Source organism: Hypanus sabinus, chromosome 29, assembly GCF_030144855.1.
Source record: "Hypanus sabinus isolate sHypSab1 chromosome 29, sHypSab1.hap1, whole genome shotgun sequence".
Taxonomy (NCBI): domain Eukaryota; kingdom Metazoa; phylum Chordata; class Chondrichthyes; order Myliobatiformes; family Dasyatidae; genus Hypanus; species Hypanus sabinus.
In genome coordinates, this window is record NC_082734.1 from 5,817,850 (window position 1) to 5,834,388 (window position 16,539).

The 16,539-nt window shown below is 40.9% G+C and overlaps 2 protein-coding genes across 8 annotated transcripts in view; one reads left to right on the forward strand and one right to left on the reverse strand.

Annotated features, from left to right (window-relative positions):
* Positions 1-16,539, forward strand: part of LOC132382921 (uncharacterized) — a 98,679-nt gene that overhangs the window by 26,415 nt on the left and 55,725 nt on the right. The window contains exons 1-3 of one of the 3 annotated variants that reach the window (XR_009508499.1): positions 1,194-1,359; positions 6,881-6,911; positions 7,233-7,734. The gene's annotated coding sequence lies outside the window, so the exon portion shown is untranslated. Of the gene's footprint in view, positions 1-1,193; positions 1,360-6,880; positions 6,912-7,232; positions 7,735-16,539 lie in introns of those variants that run through there. The other 2 variants (XR_009508502.1, XR_009508501.1) reach the window with 2 other exon arrangements.
* Positions 8,426-16,539, reverse strand: part of LOC132382923 (ferritin heavy chain B-like) — a 182,692-nt gene continuing 174,578 nt past the window's right edge. For 3 of the 5 annotated variants that reach the window (XM_059953494.1, XM_059953493.1, XM_059953492.1), the window contains 3 exons: positions 9,758-9,904; positions 9,135-9,260; positions 8,426-8,653 (listed from right to left, as the gene is read on the reverse strand). In XM_059953494.1, the coding sequence (XP_059809477.1) occupies positions 8,498-8,653; positions 9,135-9,260; positions 9,758-9,808 (333 nt within the window). In that variant the 5' untranslated portion in view covers positions 9,809-9,904 and the 3' untranslated portion in view covers positions 8,426-8,497. Of the gene's footprint in view, positions 8,654-9,134; positions 9,261-9,757; positions 9,905-10,716; positions 11,142-16,539 lie in introns of those variants that run through there. The other 2 variants (XM_059953490.1, XM_059953491.1) reach the window with 2 other exon arrangements.

A 16,539-nucleotide genomic window follows, 5' to 3' on the forward strand; every position in this document is an offset into this window, starting at 1 on the left:
GTAAGCTGTCAGAAGCTGTACTGGTGACATATTCCTTGTTCAAAGCAATCAAATCAAACAATTCCTAATTCAAATAACCTATCAGAGAAAGAGGTAGAAACACCTGTGTGGGTGGTATGACAGTCTCATTCTTCACCACTAGAGTGCACATGTCTGACTATTGGCTCCAGAGAGAGGGAACAGTGCAAAACATTGCGGGTAGTTGAATTTGTTTGGGTTACATTCTATTGAAATGGTGTCTGGTAAAATTCAGCCTGAACTCTGAGAATATGCAGATCTGGTTAGATTTCAATGAGACTAAAGGGTAATTTAACCTGTTTGAAATGAGGAAATTTGGCATTGTCTATCTATCTGACCCAATATAGATTCATAAAGAATAGAAGAAGGATATTTGGCCCTCATTCTTGTGCTTGCTCTTTGAAACAACTTTACAATTTCTTTCCTGAATTTCTTTTTGTCCTTAAGTTACCAATTGCCTCTTGTACAGAGTAGCAGAGTCATCTTTATAGAGAATCACAACATTTTTAACTTAAAAATAAATTGCCCTGTCCAGTGCCCTCTGGGTTCTTTGGCTGCCATTGTTGTTTTTTTCTCAGTTCCAGCATCACATCTGGCTTGAGTCATTCACTCCTGAATTAGTCGTTAACAGTCTCTGTATTGGTTTAAAACTCTTTATTTAATTGGCGCAGAGACCCAGACATTGAGGTGAAAACATTGAACCATAACTCACAACTGAGATCTCAAAGTGAAAATTGCTTGCAACCAATTCATATTCCTGCTGTCCGTTTGGTACCTGGAAAGGACGTTGAGCAGGTATTTAGAAGAGTTAATAAATAGTTAGTTTGAGTATGAGACTCCAAGAGCTTCACAAGGTGGAAAAAAAATCATCTTCTAGTTTAGATTTTGTGCATTTAAATTGAGAGGTTCTATTTAAAATGGAAGTCCTCTTGGAGAGCAAAACCTTGCATGAAGATGTGTGCCTCTGAGTACCATAAAGTTTTTTCCCCAAATTTTTCAAACTGAGTATCACCCCCTGCAGGAAGCAGTTATGCAAATTATTTGGAAAAGCTCAAGGTGTGAGTGACGCACTTTGCTACTGAAAATTCCACATAATAGGAATAATCATTTGCTTGAAAGCTTGTTACCAGACTGATAGCTGGAGAGAACCAGTAGTCTCATAGATATTGGGCAGATTGAGCATGTTTCTATTGGGATCTGAAAGAGTGAAGGACCTCTTTGTTGGAAAGCTAGATTCTGAGTACTTTACCTGGTAGTGTGGAATACGATATTTTCCCCTTAAGACTATTTTCAATCATGATGCTGAATGGTGGGATGTTGGTTCTGGGTGCAAAGAGAAAGGTGAGGAAATGCTTTTCACATTTTAATTAACATAACAGCATGCATCACTTCTTTATCTAAAAGGAACTATTTTGTAAAGAATTGAATAAGCAAGTAGTGTAGTGGTTAGTGCAGCTAACTATCACAGCTTTGGCGTTGGAGTTTGGAGTTCAATTCCGGTGTCTTCTGTAAGAAGTTTATACGTTTTTCGTGGGAGCATGAGGGTTTCCTCCCACAGTCCAAAGACGTACTGGTCAGTAGGTTAATTGATTATTGTCAATTGTCCTATGATTGAGGTAAGGTTAAATAGGTGTGATGCTGGGTGGCACCACTCATTGGGCCAGAAGGGCCAGTTCTGCAACATATATAAATTTAATGCCATTGTCTCATGTTTTGATTTCATGTATGAAAGTCTGATGTTGGTTATTCAATTGGTTAGTACCCGGCAAATTCTCATCTTTTATTTTATTTAGAGGTGCAGTGCAGCACAGCAACTCATCTATTTAACACATGCCTTTCTATAACACACAGTGCTTCTGAGTTGGAAATCCACTCCGGGGCATAAAAACTGATATTCAGAGCAAGAGTGCATTACATTTTTATTCCTCACCTAGATATGACAATGGTCTCTTAGCCAAATTTCAGCCAAATTAATGAATGTTCAAACCAGTCACGGCAAAGTGAAAAGGGAACACTTGACTGTGGCTGGTGTAAGCAGTTCCCGTTCTATCCTGGAGGGAGGGTTTGTGACTGAGCATTGGCTGCAGGGGGCAGCAACACTGCCATACACAGTGAGAAGTGACACTCCATCAGAACTTATTCCAGTGAATACTGTCTACTGACATTCAGTCTGACTTCAAGTACAAATTTGTTTATTGCCATTCAACCGTACACGTGTATACCGCCAAACGACACAACATTCCTCCAGACCAAGCTACACAACACAGTACAGCACAATGCATTACAGAACGGGCGACCCGAGGTTCATTTCCCACCGCTGCCTGAAAGCGATTTGTCTCCCCGTGACTATGTGTGTTTCTTCTCAAAGTCCAAAGATGTACCAATTAGCAGGTTGATTGGTCATTGTAAATTGCCTCATGATTAGGCTCGGATTAAATCAGGAGATTGCTAGGCGGCATGGCTTGAAGTGCTGGTGGGGGGGGGGGGCTATTCTGCACTGTATCTCAATAAATAAATGAATAAATAATAAATAAAGAACTGACACACGAGTTGAGTTGATGAAGGTAAGGCAGTGGATGTGGTCTACATGGATTTCAGTAAGGCATTTGACGAGGTCCAACGTTGGAGATTGCTCAAGAAGGTTCAAAATCTGATGGTAATTTGGATTAGATATTGGCCTTGCAGGAGAATCCAGAGAGTGGTAGTAGATGGTCATCTCTCTGATTGGAAGCTTGTGACTGGTAGAGTGCTGCAGGAATTGATGCTGGGTCTGCTGTTTGTCATCTATATCAATGATCTGGATGATAATGTGGTTAACTGGATCAGCAAGTTTGTGGATGATACCAATGAGGAAGACTATCAAAGCTTGCAGCAGGATCTGGACCAGCTGGAAAAATGGGTTGAAAATGGCAGATGGAATTTAGTGCAGATGAGTGTGAGGGACTTTGGGAGGACCAACCAGGGTAGGTGTTACACAGAGAGTGGTAGGGTGCCAAGCATTATGGTAGAACAAAGGTCCATAATTCATTGAAACTGGTGTCACAGATAGATAGGGTCATAAGGAAAACTTTAGGCATATTGGTCTTCATGGATCAAAGTACTGAGTACAGCAATTGGGATGTTGAAATTGTATAAGATGTTGGTGAGGCCAAATTTGGAGTATTGTGTACGGTTTTGGCCACCTACCTACAGGAAAGATGTAAATAAGATTGAAAGAGTACAGAGAAAATTTACAAGGATGTTGCTGAATCTGGAGGATCTGAGTTACAAGGAAAGACTGAATAGTTTAAAACTTGATTCCCTCCAACGTAAAAGATGGAGAGGAGATTTGATAGAGGTATACAAAATTATGAGGGGTAAGTGCAAGCAGGCTTTTTCCACTGAGAATGGGTGGAACTACAACTAGAGGTCATGGGTTAAGGGTGAAAAATGAAATGTTTAAGGGGAACATGAGGGGAAACTTCTTCACAAGGTGGTGAGAGTGTGGAACGAGCTGCCAGAGCAAGTGATGGGTGCAATTTTGACTCCAGCCTTTAAGAGAAGTTTGGATAGGTATGTGAATGGGAGGGGTATGGGGAAGGCTATAGTCTGGGTGCAGGTCGATGGGACTTGGCATAAATTAGATGGGCCAAAGGGCCTGTTTCTTTGCTGTAGTTTTCTTTGACTCTAACTTTATGACAACACAAAGGTAATATTATCACAAATAAATTAACAAATAATGAGGTGGATTTACAACACAGGTCAAAAGGTAAACAGTATAATGCTTCTAGTGTTTCATACATGACAAGACCTGTGTGCTGGCAGGGAATTCAGTTGTCTCACAGCCTGAGGGAAGATGCTGTTTCCCATTATATCATCCAGAATTGTGAGTATATACTGTTCAACTAGGATTTCAGTGAAACAGTGGACCTCAGATGTTCACAAACCATGTGACCCAATATAAATTCACACAGAACAGAGGGAGACCATTTTGCCTTATTCTTTGGCTTACTCCTTGCAGCAATTTTCCATTTATGCCATGATGTGCTTTTTATGAAATTGATTTTCCCTGGACGTATTTACTAACTGCCTTTTCCATACTGATCTGTGTACATCATCTGTTTCTGAAAGGACGTCCTTCTATTCTGTGCACTCTGGACCTAGGCACCCCCACTATAAACCATCGGGATTATACGCGAACGTCGGCTTGGAGAGGATGATTCATACAGTGGGGGAAGTCTAGAGGGCATAGGCTCAGAATACAAGGACATCCCTTTAGACCAGAGATGAAGAGGGACTTAATTTAGCTGGAGGGTGCTGCATCTGTGAGATTAATTGCCAGAGATAGCTGTGGAGGCTTTGTCATTGGGTATATTTAAAGCAGAGGTTAGAAGGTTCTTGGTTTGGTAAGGGGGTGAAAGGTTATGGGGAGAAAGCTGGAGAATGGAGTCGAGAGGGATAATACATCAGCCATGATGTAATGACAGAGCAGACTCGATGGGCCAAATGGCATAATTCTGCTCCTACATCTTATAGTCTTATTAAATTGTGCCAGATTCATGCTTTATTCAGATTCATAAATTTGTCATTATTTCATCATTCACCTTGTCGTCAAATGGAAAATAAAAGAATGCAGACTATACTGTTACTGGTACAGAGAAAGTTCGGTGCGCTGAGACCATGAGATTGCACCGGCTGCTCTGTGCTTTGTGTCTGTGAGCTTTACAATGATTTGCCTCATTTTGTGATGAACTGAGACTGAGGCTGTGGGCTCTGGGATCTATGAACTCAATTTGCTTCAGAATGCTATTGCTTTCTTTTATTGTTTGCATGATTTGTGTTTTTTTCTCTCTATCCCTCTGCGTATTGGGGGTTGGTCATTTGCTTAATTTGGCTCTTTTGGGTTTCTTGCTTTGTGGCTGCCTGTAAGCAGATGGATCTCAAGGTCGTATAATTTATACGTAATTTGATAATACATGTACTTTGAATCCTTTTCACAGGGCACTATGATTTATTGATTTATTTTATTTAGAGATACAACCACTCCTGCCCAACTAGAGTGAGCTGCCCAATTACACCCATGCGACCAATTAACCTACAAATCCGTGCATCTTTGAAATGTGGGAGGAACCCAGACCACCTGGAGGAAACTCACAGCATCATGGGGAGAATGTACTAACTCCTTACCGACAGTGTTACATTAACTGCTATGCCTCCATGCCACACCAAAAGTAGATTGAGAAGCTGAGTTACTCTTTGTTGTACAAGATTCTTTGACTCTATTCAATTGGACTGGAGGGCACTGACCATAACCAGGTTAGGTCTTATTGGGAGAAGTGTTTGTAACTAAACTGTGAGTGATGAGCAACTGGACTTAGCTATTTATAGCAGTAAAGGCCAAAGGAGATCCAAAGAGCAGAAAATCAGAAGTAGTTACTCCCTGTTCAGCATTCCTCAATGAACGCTGAGTTGGACAGCAGAACTGTCCAATGAGACTTGCCGTTTGCAGATCTAAGGACACTTCTAATTAACCGTTTTATTTAAACAAGATCTCTGAACCAGGTATCTTTCCTAGTTGTAACAAGGCTGATAGTAGGGCAAAACTCAGGTAAGCAAAGAGCATCCTTTGTAGCTGAGACTTTCATTTTTTTTTGTTTGAAAACAGTTACCAGCGTATTTCCCAGATGGGGCACCAGTCTTACCAAAAGGTTGGACGTTAAGTCTGTATCTCATTTTAAAAATGAGATATTTTGTATTTCAAACACAAAAAAAATCTGCAGGTGCTAGAAGTCCAAAGCTTCACACACAAAATGCTGGAGGAACTCAGCAAGCTAGGCTGCATCTATGGAAACGAGTAAACAGTTGATGAGTTGGGCCAAGACCTTTAATCAGGACTGGAGGCCACCCCCACCCTCCTACTCTGATTTCTCCCCTTCCTGATGAAGGGTCTCAGCCTAAAACGTCAACTATTTACTTTTCTTTAAAATTTGCTTTTGGTTATTTTCTCATTTAAAAGGCTTATTGTTGTTAAACCAGGAATGGAAAGGATTCTGGGGATAATGCTTTATTTCTTTGAAGGGTGGAATTTGGGGACCAGGTGCAAAGAGGCTAGGTGGATCTATTTTTCTGTATTTCAGAATGCATGCTATTGTAGCATGAGTGCATTGTCATAGGAATTGAATACTTCATATTCCCAACTAACTTACTATATTTATTGGGGCATTTCTCGGGTGGAAGCTCTATAATGGTCAATGAATTTAACCAGCTGCATCATGGCCTAGAATGAAAACAGCAATGCCTTTGAACGGAAATTCCTACAAAAAGTAGAAGATTTAGCCCAGTATGTTACCAGTAAAGCCCTCCCAACCATTGAGCACATTTACGTGAAACGCTGTTGTAGGAAAGCAGTATCTATCATCAAAAATCCTCACCACCCAAGCCATGCTCTTTTCTTGCTGCTGTCATCAGGTAGAAGGTACAAGAGCCTCAGAACTTGCACCATCAGGTTCAGGAACAGTTACTACCCCTCAACCATCAGGCTCTTGAATAAAAGAGGATACAGTAATTACATTGATCTATTGAGATGTTACCACAACCAATGATCTCGCTTCAAGGACTCTTTATTTTGTTATTTAATGTTCTTGTTATTTATTTATATTTGCCCTTGCACAGTTTGTTATCTTCTATGCTCTTGCTCTTTCATTGATCCTGTTTAAAGTTACTATTCTATAAATTTTATAGATTTCTAGATTCTATAGATTTGCAGAGTATGCCTGCAGAAAGAAGAATCTCAGGGTTGTGTGTGTTGACAAGTACTGTATGTTCTCTGATAATAAATTTTACTTAGAACTTTGAATTAACTCATTTTCAACCCTTTCCACAGGTACTGAACTGAATCTTTCTTCCTGAAGCAGGTAAGGTGATAGATGATTAAGCAAAGCTCAAATCTTCTTGATTGCCTTTAAGAGCATGGAGGACTGATGGTGGATACGATTTTCTTCTTGTAAAGTTTAATGGTGGTTAGGTGACCAAAATAAGGAGCTTTACTGCCATCTACTTAGTTGGAGTGTGGAGCAAAGAGACAGAAAGTATACCCATTAAATTCCTCCTTGAAAAACAAATAATATCAAAAAGTATAATGCTTTTCAGAAAGTCAGATACACACTTATATACATTCCAGTGGCAGTGATATCCTAACTTACTTTTTTAAATTAGATGTTTCCTTTGCACCTCAGGAACTGGATTCAAACAATATATGCTGCACCATTTCTTGACAAGTGTACTCGCTACAACTGGATAACGGATATCAGGATGACCTTGTCTGCTTTAAGCACGAAGTTAAAGCCTGCAGCTGCAAGTAGACTAGTGCAGCAAATAAAATTAATGCATATTTAAATGCAAATCTGAACAGAGTATGGAGGAAGGTGGGTGTAGCTCTACTGCACGGGATCGAAGTAAGCTGCCGAGAGTTCTAAAATTAGTTAGCTCCATCATGGGTACTAGCCTCCTTAGTATCCAAGACATCTTCAAGGAAGAATGCCTCAGAACTGCAGCTTCCATCATCAAGGACCCCCACCACCTAGGAAATGCCCTCTTCTCATTCTTACTATTGTAGCGTAATGTAATTGTTGGAAACATACAGAATTCACAACTACTGATACTGGGTTGGGATTCACTTTAAAAGGCCGGTCTGATGTGATGAGATATTTACGTAAAGGACTTTAAGCCCACTTTGTGTTCAGGTTTTGGAGTTTAATAAATGTATTGTTACAGTTTTATTAAACTTAAAATGCCTCATGTCATGTTATTTTCAAAAAACCTAAATGCATAGGAAGGAGGTACAGAAGCCTGAAGGCACACACTCAACAATTCAGGAACAGCTTCTTCCTTCTGCCATCCGATTTCTAAATGGACATTGAACCCATGAACACTAGCTCCCTACTGTTTTTTAGTTTCTGTTTTTCCACTATCTACCTTAATTTAACTATATAATATACATGTAAATACTTAATATAATTCATATATAATACTTAATATATTTTTCTATATTCATCATGTATTGCAATGGACTGCTGGCACAATATTAACAAATTTCATGAATTATGCCGGTGAAATTAAATCTGATTCTGATTCTGAAATTACCTCATCCAAGGTACTAAAATCTGTAGGGAAATCATCCCTTTTAAAAATCACTAGCAGGATAGCACTATTGTGCATACAACCTAGCTAATATTAAATTTATTGTCATTGTCAATATACTGACAAATTAATGCATTTATCCTAGTTTTAAAATGTAAAAGTACATTTTTGATGCAGTTGTTATTCAGCCCAGAAAAACAGAACTGAATTTGAAAACAATCAGTTACTGAGGCAGAGTAAGTATTTTGACATTTATTTCAGTTGATATACCATTCCAATACCTTTGAGTTAGTCAAGTTAAGATTCACACAAATAAAGAGTTTGATTTTACAATTTTAACAGGTAATGACATGAAGTCCTTCTAATCCTTCTCCTCCAGGGACAGTCTGTCAAACAGGTACACTCCCAGGCCATTCTCGGGGGCGCCCAGTCTCCTCAGGTTGGTGACGTAATCTCCAAGCTTCTTGATCATCTTCACTTGCTCATCCAGATAGTTCCTCTCCAGGAAATCACATAGCTGGGAATGGAGAGAGAATGTAGTCATATCTTGGACCAGATACAAAGCAACTCAACCTATGTTTGAATGTGACCGTCACGAAATGGTGCAGATGACGTTGATGGGTATTTCCACTTATACCATCAGGAGTTTTACTAGGACATGTTTTAATACCTTGTCAGCCTCACCAAATCAGTAGAACATAAACATTACAGTACAGGCCTTCAGCCCATGATATTATGCCAGCCTTTCAACCTACTCTCATATTAATCTAACCCTTTCTTAGAGTTCCCCATCATCCATGAACCTATCTAAGAATTTCTTGAATGTTTCGAATGTGTCTGCCTTTACCACCACCCCTGGGAGCATGCTCCCAGCTCTCTCAAAAAGAAACTTATCTCTTGGATTGAGATGTGACAGAAGCCAAAGCCCTGAGCTGAAGACCAAGCAAAGCAATACCCTGATCATAGTAGCCAAACTCTGTAGATGGATAGCAACTTACATGAGGGTCACCATGCTGAGTGGAAAGCTTGTGCAGATCCAGGAGACTCAGGTTCACGTCCTTCTCCATCTGCAGGGCTCTCTGCATCGCTTCCAGAGCATTGGTCCAGTCATCCTGCTCTGGCTTCTGAAAAGAGAAAGTTACGCAATTTGCTTGGAGTAGTTTACTTACATGTTGAACAGTCACAAACACTACCAGTGCAGAATATTAGAGATACTGTATCAGCCAAAACCAAGGCATCAAGTAGAATCAAAAGCAATGCACACAAAATGCTGTCAGGCAGCATCTGTGGAAATTAATAGATGTTTCTGTCCGAGACCCTTCATCAGGACTGTGAAGGAAGGGGGAAAATGCCAGAATAAAAAGGTGGAGGGGAAGGAGGCTGGCTGGAAGGTGATAAATGAAGCCAGGTGGGTGGGCAAGGTCAAGGGCTGGAGAAAAAAGATTCTGATTGGAGTGGAGAGTGGACCAGAGGAGAAAGGGAAGGAGGAGGGGCCCGAGGGAAAGTAATAGGCAGGTGAGAGGTATTAAAAGAGTGGGGAATGGGGAGATGGAAATTAGAATGATTAATTGCTGACAATTATTTGAAACATTCAGACTGCTCTGCATTTGTCAAGCCAAACCTTGATGTCCTCCAGCACGATCCGGCCTCCTCGCAGATTCTGGAATTCCATCCATTTCTCGGCATGCTGCTGTTCCTCATAGGACTGCTTCCTGAAGAACTTGGAGAAGTGATGTAGGCTAATGTCATCCCGGTCAAAGTAAAAGGACTGTGGAAAGATTAGAAGGGCTTCACTTAGGCTTATCACAATAAAGTAATCCTAATCTTTCTTTAATAAACTGTAGCCAGTTTGAGTATCAATTCGAACTGTATCAAATAGCCCAGATGTCACTATAGACTGTAGCTCTTTAGTGACTGAATGCTGCTGGTGGTCACATTATGCCAAATAGCAAATCACAAGAAATAGAGATGCTATCTTTCCTTACTGTTTGTTGTTTGTTTCAGGTTTAAAATAATGATCCACTTGCTATCAGGCACCCATGCCAGTGTTGGTTTTCTGTCAAGGGACTATTTGATAATCATGAACTCAAAAAGAGTCAGGGTTTGTTGAGAGGCATTGTTCACAGTCTCCATGTAAACATGTACAGCGGTTGAAACTAAGGAAGGTATTTCTTGAACACAAGAAATTCTGCAGATGCTGGAACTCCAGAGCAACACAAGATGCTGGTATTAACTCAGCCAATCAGATAGCATCTATGGAGAGGAATAAAGAGTTGACATTTTGGGCCGAGACCCTTCATCAGAACTAATATTCCTTAATCATGTTGCAAGGACCACCAGGATTTCCAAGAGAACCTGTACACCAGTACTACATGCTCGTTACAAGCTGTAATAGGGCTCATCAACTGATCTAACTAAATACAGAGGACCTCATATACAAACACATGTAGTCATAAGTTGGAACTTCCAAGCCCTTCAATAACTAGTGGAAGATCTAAACCATTAATTCAAGACTTCTAGCAATAAGGAATATAATTCTTTATTGAATTACAACCTCACACAAGTAAATGAAAGACTCACCATGGAGAGATAAACATAGGAGGAATAGAGCTCCATGTTAATCTGCCTGTTGATTGCATCTTCACATTCCTGGTGGAAGTTCTGACAAACTTGGGAAGCCATCCTGTTCGGTGGACAATTACAACTTTCTATCACCTGGGGAAGCTCCTAAAGAAACCTTCCTTCCTCAGTTCCTTGTACTTATACTGCTGGATCAGCCTGCAAGATAGTGAGGGTTGACCTCACCATGATGATTGACATTCCCTGGTAGCCAATTAGGAGCAGCTCATGGGCCCATAACCAATGGAAAATAGGGGGAAAATGGAACATCAAATCAAGGTGTCATGGAGCCAATCAGGAGTTTGCAAAAATTGAAGTTCTGGAAAATTAGGTTCTCTGATGTGGCTACCTTTGGCTTTCCTCTATGGCTTTATACCTGAAAGTGTTTTCTTGTTTTCTTCCTTAGAAATCACAGCTTTAGGAGCAATATTATGACATTTACATCTACTCTAAGTTGGAATTGGTTTATTATCATCACATGTACTGAGGTAGAATGAAAAGCTTGTCTTGCATACTATTCATACACATCAAATCATTACACAGTGCATTGAGGTAGAACAAGGTCAAGCAATAACAGAAGGCAGAATAAAGTGTAACAGCTACAGAAAAAGTGCAGAGCAGGTAAATAATAAGGGGACAACAGAATGAGATAGATTCTAAGGTAAACTTTCCAAGGTTGCTATGCGACATTCATTGTTCAAACCAACCAAGAAGTCTGTGTGACTGTTCGAATGAACTATTGGATAGATGGATGAAACAGCCTGTGTGTTGGCCTGGAGAAGTAAAAAGTCTGCAGAATCGCAAACTGGAAAAAGTCAAGGACAGTGTATGAGTAGACAAAACAAAAGTCTTAGTTGTCGCCAGCTGGTGGAAGAAGCTTTCTGAATGAACTTTTACTGGGTTGAAGGGGGCATAATGAAGGTCCTAATCTTCTAATCAGAGATCATTTCCAAATAAGTTACTCGTAGGATGCTAATTGATAAAGCTGAAGATCAACATCAGCTTAAAGATGACCAGTCGGCATCTGTGAACTGGGCTGTTCTGAGCCAGTGTCTGACTTGAACTGGATGTAATGACATGATTCAGCAAAGATACAAAAGAACCACTTCAGAGGAATGTGGTGAGGTGGTGCCAATTGTCGCCTTTGGCCAGTCATCAAGAAGTGGACGCATGATGCCGAAAAATCAGAGATAACAGAATCAAAGTAGTGCTGTTCAGAACTGCTATGGGAAAATTATAACAAAGGTTTTCAGAGTCAGGCCAGCAAGAACCAAATTAGTTTAACACTGATAATTACAGAGGTTTAGCTGTTGCAAGGGCATGAATGGCTGTGGGATGTTCTGGGGTTCAGGTGTTTCCAAAGGGATCAGGAAGGGAAGTAAAAGAGGAGGGGGAGTGGCATTGCTAACCAGGGATTGTATGGGTGGAGGGGGAAGGAGGACAAGCTAGAAGGTGATAGGTGAAGCTAGGTGGGTGGAAACGGTAAAGGGCTGGAGGAGAAGGAGTCTGATTGAGAGTGGACTATGGGAGAAAGGGAAGAAGGAGAGGCACCAGGGGGAGGTGATAGGCAGGTGTGCGGAAAAGGAAAGAGGCAAGCGTGGCAAATAGAAGAAGGGGGAAGGAGGAGGGCAAACAAATTTTTAAATGTTTCTATTTAAAAATTACCAGAAGGAGAAATCAATGTTCATGCCATTGGATCGGAGTGAGTTGTGTGTTAAACAGCATAACGAGAGCTTCTTTCCTGTTACAGTGTCAGGGAGTTGTAGTAACTTGTCAGTGACAAGAAGGACTGTCACATGACAGAATGTTGTTTGTATAAAGGAAGGAAATTTTCCAGGCTGTATAGAAAACGTCTTCAGACTGAAATAATACACACAAATTCTGGAGGAGTTCAGTGGGCCAGGCTTCATCAATGGAAAAGAATAAACAGTTGACATTTTGGGCTGAACCCTTCATTCGAACTCTTGAGAAACACACACAAAGTAGTGGAGGAACTCAGCAGGTCAGGCAGCATCTATAGAGAGGGATAAAAAGTCGATGTTTCAAGCTGAGACCCTTCAGCAGGACTCAGCCGAAATGTCAACTGTTTATTCTGGCTCACATTTCTTTTTCCAAATGGAATTCAAAGGTCAAATGAAGTGGTAGTCAATCAGGACTGAGGCAAGTGAATGGGGGCCTATATAAATGCAAAACATTCCCAGAGAGAAACACCAAGAACTGCGCACTGAGGATGCCACCTCAACTGGTGATGAAACATCTGCAAGCTAATTGCCGAGCTTGGCGAACACCACAACATCAAACTCATAGACCTTTCAGGGAAAGTAGATTGACATTAGGGACTGTATACGATCATGCATTTCCTTTTAGACAGTGGTCCTGCCTGCAAACATCAGGTTAGCATCTCCTAGATGCTCTCTGACTGAGGAGGTCTTTCCTTCACTGTTGACATCTTCATAATCTCCAACTACACACTGACCAGTTCTATCTCCTCCACTAAGATCCATTTCCATTGCTTGGTCTTAGCACACAGAATTTCTGATCCTGTCTTGGCTCCATTTCCTGTCTATTTCTCTAGACTCTTCCCAATTAATTCTGAGATAATTTTCACATCTCTGCTGCTTTGAAAGTTTCTGATTTCCTCATCCCATCCAGCTCATTTTCACCAATGTCATCCAGTTTACAGAACTCTCACCCAAATCTCTTCCACTTCCTGATCTTTTACCCTGCCACATTTCCATCTAGAGCGAGAGTTCCTCCTGCCCCTGCCTTCTGCTCCATCTGCCCTGAATTTCAGCAGAGCTTTCTAACTTACACCATATTCAACTTGTTGCTACCACCATAAAATGCATTCCCTCCCCTCTTTTAAGAACAGAACAAATGCTCCACAAGGAATTAGGAGCAGGAGTCGGTTACCTGGCCCCAAGCCTACCCCACCATTCATACCAATTGTGCCTGATCTACCCAGGTGTTTGTTTATTTATTTAGAGATTGACATGGAACAGGCTCTTCTGCCCTTTCAATCTATGCTGCCCAGTAACACCTGATTTAACCCTAGATAATCAATTTACAATGACCAATTAACCTACTAACCAGTACATCTTTGGAACGTGGAGGAAACCGGAGCACCCGGAGAATGACAGACAGACAGACATACGTTATTGATCCCGAGGGGAAATTGGGTAATGTACAAACTCCTTACAGAAAACATTGGAATTGAACTCCAAATTCCGATGCCCCAAGCTGTAACAGCGTCATGCTAACCGCTATGCCCCAGATGTTAACCTGTTAGTACCAGTTTCATGTGGCCCTCAATTACATTTTTTTTCAAAAATTTATCTCCTTACTCCTTAAATACTCCAGTGTTCCAACCTCCATAATTCCTCTGGGCTAGAATATTCCAGATATTCCCCACCCTGTATGAGAAGTAGATTCATCTAAGCTCAGGTTTTAATGAACACCCCCTTGCTTGTGACTGATGATCCACTATTGGAACCAATCTACCACTGTGGCCCCTAGGAGCTGCATCATGCCTCAGTTTTTCAAAGAAGAGATCTAACCTCTTTAACCTCATGGTAGGATAATTCTCTTGTTCCAGAAATTTACCCAAATCTCACCAACACCTGTATCCCTTATAAAGAATATACAATATCACAAGTCCAGCTCCTGGCCTGCATATGTGGTTTAGCTACTAAGCCCAGTGAAATATTTTCTACTAACAGGAGAAGGGGCAAAGATGGGTTACTGCCACCTTAAAACCAATCACTTTAGGCAGATGGGGCTCGTCAGGAGAAGGGAAACTCTGATCTCAAACCTCTGCTGCTTTGCAGCTATACCCACTCATGAGTAAGTCTTTGGAGGTAAACCCCAAGGGAAAAGTCTGAAGCTGGAGTCCCTAAGCCCATCCTACATTGAGTTTACCACTGACTGGCAACTCCTATGAAACTCCTGGTGCCAAATTGTATCAGTCTCTGCTGTTCCTTTGGATTCATCAGCTGTGTGGAGAAGGGGAGCCTGCTGTGTGGGTATCAGTTGCTCTCCACATCATACTGCCCTGGCTTGTGTATCATGTAGGCATCCATGGTTGACTCTGACCAATGGACAGCCTTGGTAAGAACATTTCATCACAATGCAGGCCCTTTGACCCTAACCTATTCTAAGATCAATGTAACCCTTCCCCCTTACATAGCCTCTATTTTTCTATCATCCATGTGCCTATCCAAGAGTTTCTGAAATGCCCCTAATACAGGGGTTCCCAACGTTTTTTATGCCAAGGACCCCTACCATTAACCAAGGGGTCCATGGACCCCAGGTTGAGAACCCCAGTCCTAACATACCTGCCTATACCACCACCATTGGCAGGGTGTTCCATGCATCCACAACAAAATTACCTCTGACATTGAATCCACTCCCACCACTATACTTGAATCACCTTAAAACATTGCCCCTTCATATTAGCAAATGTACCAAATTAGCACTTTATAGTCTATTCATTTGCATTTGATGTTACCAAGCTGGTACATACACAACCAGTCCTTTCTCAGATCTATTGAAATCAAGAGTGAACAGGCACTCATTTGGAACACAAAATCCTTAAAGTTTCAGTGAGTGAATGTGGAAGGAATATGTCTACTTGTGGGCAAGAATCTGGATCTGAGTCTCTCTAAAAAGGGGTTATACATTCAAATAGGAGACAAACTGAGGATTGTGCTGCCCTTTCAGATCAAATCAGAGGCAGATACTTTAAGGACCAGTTTAATCATCTGTACTTTTTTTTGGATATCAGGTCTGGAGATCTGATGTTTGTAATTCAAAGCAATTGTTTTGGTTCATAACTAGCTGATTGTTATGATTAACCAATGGCACCTAATTACTGTACGATCTGCTTCTTTCCCCTATATCAACTCTGCTGCAGTCTGCTTTTCACAGTATGAAGGCACAGGTACCTTCCGTAAAACTGAAATATCAAATCCCAAACCTAATTTGCTTAGTCCATTCAAATATGGAATCAGTGTCAAACTAACTGGAAGGTCACCATGTCCACACAAGGTTTAAGTCAGAACTGGATATTCATCAAGTCAAAGTCCTCATATTTAAACCCAGGAGAGAATGGTACCTTGGTGTCCAAGAAGACAAAATTGTCAATTAGCCCAAAGATCTCAAAATTAGAATCAGAATCAGGTTTAATATCACTGGCATATATTGTGAAATATGTCAGCTTTGCAGCAGCAGTAAAATGCAATACATGATAATAATAGAGAGACAAAAAACTGTGAATTACAGTCAGTGTATGGTTCAATGTCCATTTATAAATCAGATGGTAGAGTGGAAGGAGCTGTTCCTGAATTGTTCAGTGTGTGCCTTCAGGCTTCTGTACCTCCTTCCCGATGGTAACAACGAGAGGAGGGCATGGGTGAGGGTCCTTGATGATGGTCGCCAACTTCTTAGATGTTTTAGATACTACAGAGGCTAGTAACCATGATGGAGTTCTTTACAACTCCCTGCAGCTTATTTACTCTGCAGTAGCCCACTCACCTCATACCACACCTCTCAAAATTGAAAGGAAACAGCTATTGAAACCATTTCTGTCCATGTTCGAATTGTTTATTTACATACAACAGCTTTATCTTTTATAGTTATTTATTTATAGAGATACAGTCCAGACTAGGCCCTTCCAGCCCTTTGAGCCATGCTGCCCAGCAATCCCTGATTTAACCCTAGCCTAAACACAGGACAAATTACATATCTACTATAAGCCTACAGACTCTCACAGCTACCTGGACTATT